Raw genomic sequence first — 7,935 nt, forward strand, 5'->3', positions numbered from 1 at the left:
GGTAAATACATAAGGTGTAACAGTGTGTGCGTAAAACAAACGACTGACAACTGAGAGTGAACAGGGAGGAACTTAAATGCATCGAGGAATCAAACTAAATGACAAGCAGCTGTGAGAATAATCAGTGTCCATAGAAACTGAGTTGCGTGAAACAAAGGCAAAGAAACACATGTGACTAATTAATACAAACTAAAAGTCCATGAAAATGAAACTAAGAACAAACACAACTGAATACGTGAAACAATATAAATTAGAAAGATCAATTGATCATACAATCAAGATTCAGCTATATTTTTTTAACTCAGTTTAATGTAATTTAAGGTGAAAGGAACTAATTGTACTTAATTCAAGGCAGCGACTTTTTTTCTTTTTCTTTTTTTACACTGTAGCCATATAGACATTAAAAAGTAATAAAAACAAAAACACACAAAAAAATCTACATCTACCAATCATCCTCTTGGCAAAGTTTTTATTCCCAACAGATTAAACCTTCACATAGATAATTTTTTTCCCAAAATAGAGGTTATGAATATCTTCCTGTTTGCACTGTTATACTCTTATCTAACACTAACTCATTTTCTCCTGCTAAAAATACCCTCTATTCACATATGGCTCTTCCCCCAGATTCCTCAGACTTGCCCCAGCATCCCAACGCAGTTTCTGGCCTCCCAGCCTCATGCACTCACTCATTCACACACTCTCACCCCTCTCTGCTCTTTATTTTTAACCCAGTCAATCAGACACTGCTCACCGATGACGCAGATCCACATGCAGCTCTGACACCATCAGCCAGAGAGAGAGAAAGAGAGAAGGAGGCTGGCAAAACGGGGACAAGCTGTGGCAAAGAGAGGAGACGGAGGCAAAGTACTCAAAATGATCAAAGAAAAAAAAAACATCAAAAATGCATGTTGTTAAAGAGTGTACTGTTAAAATATTTAACATCTAAACTTACTAGTTTCATTCTAAATCTTACCTTATATTACCTAATATATTCGGAAGACACCATTACAAGTCTTTTTTAAGAGTCAGATCAGGTAGAAACAGATCTTTCAGGTAACACTTTTTTTTTTAAATATATATAAATTTTTTTTTTTTTTTTACAGTGTATCTATGATACATATGCAGCTTTGTAGGTGTCCTCACTCTTTGCCTATTCTCCACTATCTCTCTGTCACTTTCTCTCTAACTCTCTCTATCTCACTGATAGGTTCACACCCACTCGTTTGTTAAACATAAAGACAAATAGCTTACATCACTCTTGGCGGAAAGACTTTTTAGGAAGTTCCATAAAAAGAACCGCTTCTCCCCCGGCTAACTCACAACACAGCCGTGACGCAAGAAAGAGACCTGCCGTGGCGCACACACACACACACACACACACACACACAAAAACACACATACAGCTCTTGCAGGCTCTCTGTATGCATGTGGTTCAGAAGGAGAGAGATGAAACGGCAAAGGACATGTCTGTAGATTTTCTTTGTGTTTATGTGTTTAAATGGAATACAGAAAACCCATTAGTCAAAGAGGATATTGCACTGTAAAAGGGTTTTGTTAGAAAAACTAATGTGCTAATCTGATTTAACTGATGATAAATATGATATTAAATTACTGAAGAATTTGTAAAAGTCAGATCAGGTAGAAATTGTTTCTTAAGGTAACAATTGCACATCTGCACTGTATGTGTGTGTAGATGTGAAGCCATGGTGTTGTTGACGTCATCTTGACGTATTTCCCCTCTGTTGCCAGTAGCAAGCTACTACAATTAATTTTGCGTGGAAAAGTACAGAAAAATGTGTGAAACAAGCAAAAGAGGACTGACTGCTTCTTTGATGATCTAATTGTTAGTACCTTCTTGTGGTGGCCGTGTAGTACTACAAGAGTGAGATTCAATTAACTTAGCATCCCACTGAGCCGTGTGATAACTAGCTTCCCTCTAAATCATTCCAGCCTCTGTCCCGAATCTGCTCTTCATTACCGCTCAGAGTGTGAGGAGGGGAAATGTGTGAGAGACAGGCTGATCACACACTTAGGATGTGGAGTTACTAGATTTCCCAAGGTGCCTGGTGTGTGTGTGTGTGTGTGTGTGTGTGTGCATGTGTCTGTAGATGTTTACGTAAGTAAGACTTTGGGGCGACTGACGTCAATGAAAGGGCTGGATTTTGTGTGGAGCTGGGGTGAATCTTAATTCTGTTTGTGTATTTGTTTCGGCCTTGTGGGAAAGATGATGTCGATTTCAAATAAATTATTAATTAATTCAGGAAGGTTTAGAATTACACACTCATGCATGTGCCTGGAAAAATTGGTCAGATGTTGTATAAACCCACAATCATTCTGTTCATGATGACAGAAGCCTATATCTGTCTTATTTTAAGATGCTATCAAATATCATTTCAATCCAAAGAACAGCCAGACAAAACATATACTGTTTTTTTTTTTTTAGTGCACACACAGCACATGCTCCAAAATGTTGATGATAATCAGCTTGTGTAATTATCTTAGTTTAATTGACTTGACAGCTGACTCAGAATCTTCATTTTAAAAGAGTATTGCTGTATTTAAGCCATTTAAAGGGCCATATCATAATGTTCTTTTAATATTTGTATGTTTTTATTCCATTTATGGGATAATATACACATTTTATTTTATTTTTTGTATTAAAAGTGTCATAAAGTAGTTTTTATGACCATATTCTCAAATTTAAATTAAATGTATTTTTTTCTGTAACTCTCTTTGTAACCTTTCTCTTAACAAAAGATTAATCTGAAAGGTAGGAGCCCTGACATATAGGTTACATTTGAATATGCACTTCACTATTTTACAGCAGGTGAAAAAGAGTATGTGAAATCAATAATAGTATGTCTTAATTCACAGTACTCATAAAAACAGTAGACGAAAAGTTACTATTTTCCATGAGATTTCGAAGTGCACATTCAATGGACACTTTACTATCCCATGAATTCATGGGAAAGGATCTGTGGATGGCGACACAACTGACACTGAATGTCACATGATGACAACATAAAAAATGTAGTATGTCCAGATTGCATTCATACTACATACATTTCATACTATGTGGAATGTACTTTTTTAACAGTCGCAATCTAAGTACTTCAAAGAAAGATGCAATTTCGGAGTTTCCTGTACTGCATCATCTTGAATCTACAGCACATCCAGTGTGGTCTGTTTCTCCTTATGAATGACTCTTATGATTCTATTCTTTTTAATAAGCCAAACACATGCAGCTTTCTGGTTACTGGTTGTTCATGTGACAAAATTGTATAATATATTCATTATGCGATTTGTCAGTAGCATATTTAAATACATTTTTGTTTGTTTATTTAATGGATTTCATACATACTGTAAAAAGTGGATGCACGATATATCAACCACCATATCGGTATCGGCCGATAACTGTTCATTTTCAATGCTATCGTTATCGGTCCGATAAGAAAATTTGGCCAAAATATATTAAAGCCGATAAATAATGGATCATTTCCTTTGCCATGATGCTTTTGAACGACTTGAAATATGATTGAAATCACTTCAAAAAGGAAAATACTGTTAAGTGCAACATGTGCAGCTCAAGTCTGTCATATAGGCTACATAAAGTTATGAGAACATTATAATTGTGTTCGTGGGACTTGGCTTTTAATGGTGAGAACTTTTGTTTTTGTAATCAGGCTCTCAAAAATTATATAAAAATCTGGATTTAGATTTATCGGCCAATATATCGGTTATCGGCTTTCAAATATTAAGAATTATCGGTGATTGGTATCAGATACAATTTTCATATTGGTGCATCCCTGGTAAAAAGTTATTCATTTATAAAATTATTCAAAATTGCAATCCTACCTCACTGCTAGGAACAACATTTGGGCGAAATTTCAGATCTTTTACTATTATCTTTGGATCCACGCCAGCTTGAATAATAGTAGAACCTGAACACTAAATCATTGTTAAATCGGTGTTATAATAATGTGCTCTGTTCCGTTAATGTGATATATTTTTTGTTCGGATGTTAGTCATTTTAGTCCAGAGTGGAAATGTGATCTGATGTATTGATGGTAAAGGGTGAATGCCTGCATGGACAGAGACAATCAGCAGTGATATCAGGGAACCACAGTCACAGGTGTCACTTTTATTACCGTTCCAAAAAGGATGTGGAGGTTTTTACATGGCCTTTAAGTCAAAACACCCCTCCCCCTGCCACCCACCGCCCTGCCCCCAACCCACCCATGTCAATCATCATCCCTGACCCACACGAGTCAGGCATCAGTTAAGGCTCGTTGTGATGGACCGATTTCCTCCGGGGAAAAGTGAATGGAGGATGAGGAAGAGGAGGAAGATGGAAGAACGAAGAAGATGGGAGAAGAGGTGAAGAGTGGAGAGTGAATAAAGAGGGCTTTGGAAAGATCATCTGATATCAGCAGCCACATTTTCTATTGTCTATTGTCTTTTTTTCTTACAAAGCCCTCTCTCCTCCTTTCCCTTCCCAGGATGACTCATACGGGTGGTGCGCTCCTCCTCTCCTTCCTGGCCCTCCCCCCTCCACCTCCTTCATCTTCTCCTCCTCCTCTCTTTCTCTCTCCCCTGTTCCCTCTCTTTCTCGTCCTCCCTAGCCCTCACTTGGTGGCCATAGTGTAGCAGCCGTCTGGGTGCCACTGCATGTCACGGATGCGCCTGACGGACTGCATTTGGGGATGACGAGCGCCAAACTCATTAAAGTGACGGTATTCGCCCTTCTCCAGCAGGTACTGGCTGCCACGGTAACCAGGATACTGGTAACCCACCCAACTGAAACAAGAGGTGAGAGGAAAGACAAACAGACACCACAAACATAGAGAATAAATCAAAGTGAAGAACAGAATTCAGAATAGAGAAGAGCCTCTTATCAATTACTTATATACTGTAAAAACGATCACACTGGAAATAATTGTATTCATATTTTAATGTTTGAAATATTAGAAGTACTAATACTGTTAGTTTATCTAGGTGGCGTAACTATAAAGCTGATTTGTGTAATGCAAGGCCAAAGTAATGACTGTTTCAAACAGGTTTCCGGAAAGCCTGCTATTACAAACAAATATTCCCGCCAAAACAATCTCATGGCAGTTCGTAAGTATTATTTTTTTTTGGGTAAACTGATGGTTAATACGTATGATCTGCTTACGACCCAGTGACAGTTATGTTTAGTAGTGGGCTTTTAAAATCACACGTTTTCATACGAAATCGACACCTCGTGAAATAGGTATGTTTTCCTGTGATGTTGGGTTGGTCCCGCCAAAAAATGTTTTAATAGTGCCACATTTTACACACTTTTTAAGGGCTAGGAGAAAGTGTTTTAACATAAATAAATAAAAACCTACAAACTTCTGCTTTAAACTCAGTGGATTTAGGAAGTGAGTGTATGACTTAAAGATCACAGACTTCAAATTTCTCTAACAGATCTATTTTTTATGTTCAGATATCACAGTCTACTTGCACTCAGATTTCTTCTGTGTGAGACCACTTACGTGCCACAGCTGACCATGACGCTGCCAACGCGGTCGGTAAAGCCGAAGGTGTACATACTGGGCACATCGTCATCGATGATCTCCATTTTACGGCCCTTGAACTCACCAACTTCATACATACAGATCTTATGCTTTTCTGGGTCCTGTGAGGAGCACAAACAAGGAGTTTAAGGTATAATATTTATTAATAAATGAATATGGATTTATGAATATAGTGAGTGATATAGGACATGAAGAGTGGGAAGAGATTAGGAAATGTTGGGAGCTAGATTCAAACTTGCGTTCCCTGCAAAAGCAAGCACCATTGCTCAGTGTGTCAGTGAATACATCAATGAATATGGATTTAAATATTTTTAGCCTTTTTGCCACTTTAATGGATTCAGTGTGTGTGAGATAGGACAGGAAATTATTGGAGAAGAGTGTGATGGGATTAGGAAATGTTGGGAGCCAGATTCGAGATTCAAATTTGCATTGCCTGCAAAAGCACCATGACTCAGTGTGGCAGCGAATACATCCATGAATATGGATTTTAAAATAATTTTTTTTAGCCTTTTAGCCACTTTTATGGACAGGAACAGAATAGGAATGGGATTCAAACTTGCATTGCCCAAATGAGCACAATGGCTCAATGAAACAAACTGAATAATGTTTTGACGATTTCGCAAAAATCAACTAAATGAAAACATTCATACACATGTATAATGAATATAAGGGATGAATACCATTTTGACAGGTCTGAAGGACAGCAGGTAGTCATTCCTGTGGCAGTTGCTCCAGCAGTCCCAACGGGGGTACTCACCCTTCTCCAAGATGTACATCTCTCCGCAGAAGTTCATCTGTTCCCAACCCACCCAACTAAAGAAGAAAAAAGAAGGACAGAGAGAATGGAGGAAGTGTTGAAATACAGAACAGTCGGTAAGTCACTCATATGTGTCACAGAAAGACTCACGGGCCACACTCCACGCGGAGGGAACGCACTCTATCCATGCCCATTTCACACACGTTCATGCACTCGTTGGAGATCTCGATCATGCGGCCCTGGAAGTTCTCCTGATCAAACACATACATCTGAACGAGAAGAAAGAGAGGAGACAACCAGGTCATTTTTGCTTGTTATGCAACTATAAATTAAAGTTGATAGTTTTAGTTTAGCTTAGCTTAAAATACTGCAGACATACAACACCCACATCTATTTCTATGGAAACTGAATTTTGCTCAGCTGTTTGCCATCATTCACGGTTGCAATTTCATCAGTCTTCACATGCAACCTTTATGCATCTGTAAATATGGTAGCGGTACATACCTTGTAGTTTCCCACACCCATCTCGGTTCTCTTTTGAATCTGAGCAGCCTTCCCATCAGGCTGGGAGGCGGGCTTGGACTTCTCTCCACCAGTGGACATGATGACTACGATAAGAGAGCATATGTACGTGTGAGTGGAGAAATGTGAATAATTTGCAGCCTCCTTGCTATTGTTGGACATATAGTGATGTCAAGTGCTAAATATTGTTCAAAGCAATTAACGAATCCCAGTCGAGTACATTTATAGCCCCTGGATCAATTCTTCACCCACTCACTTTGAAACACTTTCTCAAAAGTGTTATAGACGTGCAATGCTCATACGTAACACAATTTGCCTGAGATTACTCATTTAGAAATATATGACAAAATGTTATATTATAATGTCGTTCAAGCCAAATATTAAAACTGAAACATGGAATAGGACTTCTAAGCTATCTGATGAAATACTCATGAAATATTGACTGATATAATTCTTGCCTTTTCTACAAAATATTTGCGTAAGATATTAAATTAGCATGGTCCCAGATTTTCACAAGGCTTTATACATAAAACTGTTTAATTAAACCAACAGCCACCCCAGTAAGTAATTAACGGTAATTTAAAACGCACATTCAGTGTTTAATAAATATATAAAACTCATCACTTGGTACTGCCTTTTTTTTTATAAACTACTTTTTAATTAAATTTCACCTCATCTATTTCTCTCTCTCACACTCTTCATATTCACAACATAGACACAGCTTTTTTTCTTTTCTATATACATTTTTCTGTTATGACTAAAAGGTTACAGTTCACCCTGACAATGTATAAAGTGCTATGCTCAAAAAGGATTACATTAATTGCTTTCTACCGGTGACTAATGTGTCAAAGCTGTTCGAGATATTCCTACACAAGCTGGAGTTTCTTTGCTGTAGACTTTAACCAAATGAAATGTGGGAATGCCTTTCTCTTAAGTTTGTTTTTGCTCACAGACCCCAGTCTCTTACCTGTGTGTTAGTCAGTAGCCGCTGTCTGTCTCAATCAGTGTGTCAGTGTGTGTATTGAAAGCAAACATGTGTCCCTTTTATAGGCTGGCGCCTAGCATGGGGGGATTAGGCCCACAGAAACAAACTCGCTG

At 38.0% G+C, this 7,935-nt stretch overlaps 1 protein-coding gene across 1 annotated transcript; it reads right to left on the reverse strand.

The window, feature by feature from the left end:
• Positions 1 to 4,230: 4,230 nt before the first annotated feature.
• On the reverse strand, positions 4,231 to 7,857 carry crybb1l2 (crystallin, beta B1, like 2). Its single transcript, XM_084402322.1, has 6 exons — positions 7,805 to 7,857; positions 6,820 to 6,923; positions 6,466 to 6,584; positions 6,239 to 6,371; positions 5,517 to 5,659; positions 4,231 to 4,797 (listed from the first exon to the last, which is right to left on the reverse strand). Exons 2-6 carry the CDS (start codon positions 6,916 to 6,918, stop codon positions 4,626 to 4,628), a joined length of 666 nt encoding a protein of 221 aa, XP_084258448.1. The 5' UTR covers positions 6,919 to 6,923; positions 7,805 to 7,857; the 3' UTR covers positions 4,231 to 4,625.
• Between the last annotated feature and the right edge of the window lie 78 nt (positions 7,858 to 7,935).

The sequence above is a fragment of the Rutilus rutilus genome (assembly GCF_951802725.1).
Source record: "Rutilus rutilus genome assembly, chromosome: 2".
Taxonomy (NCBI): Eukaryota; Metazoa; Chordata; class Actinopteri; order Cypriniformes; family Leuciscidae; genus Rutilus; species Rutilus rutilus.

Excerpts from the sequence above, each read along its gene's own strand:
- crybb1l2 (XM_084402322.1), bottom strand. The coding sequence starts at position 6,918 with ATGTCCACTGGTGGAGAGAAGTCCAAGCCCGCCTCCCAGCCTGATGGG. Across the intron at positions 6,585-6,819 it reads TGGGTGTGGGAAACTACAAG|ATGTATGTGTTTGATCAGGA; the intron begins GTATGTACCGCT and ends CTTCTCGTTCAG. Across the intron at positions 6,372-6,465 it reads CTCCGCGTGGAGTGTGGCCC|TTGGGTGGGTTGGGAACAGA; the intron begins GTGAGTCTTTCT and ends TTTCTTCTTTAG.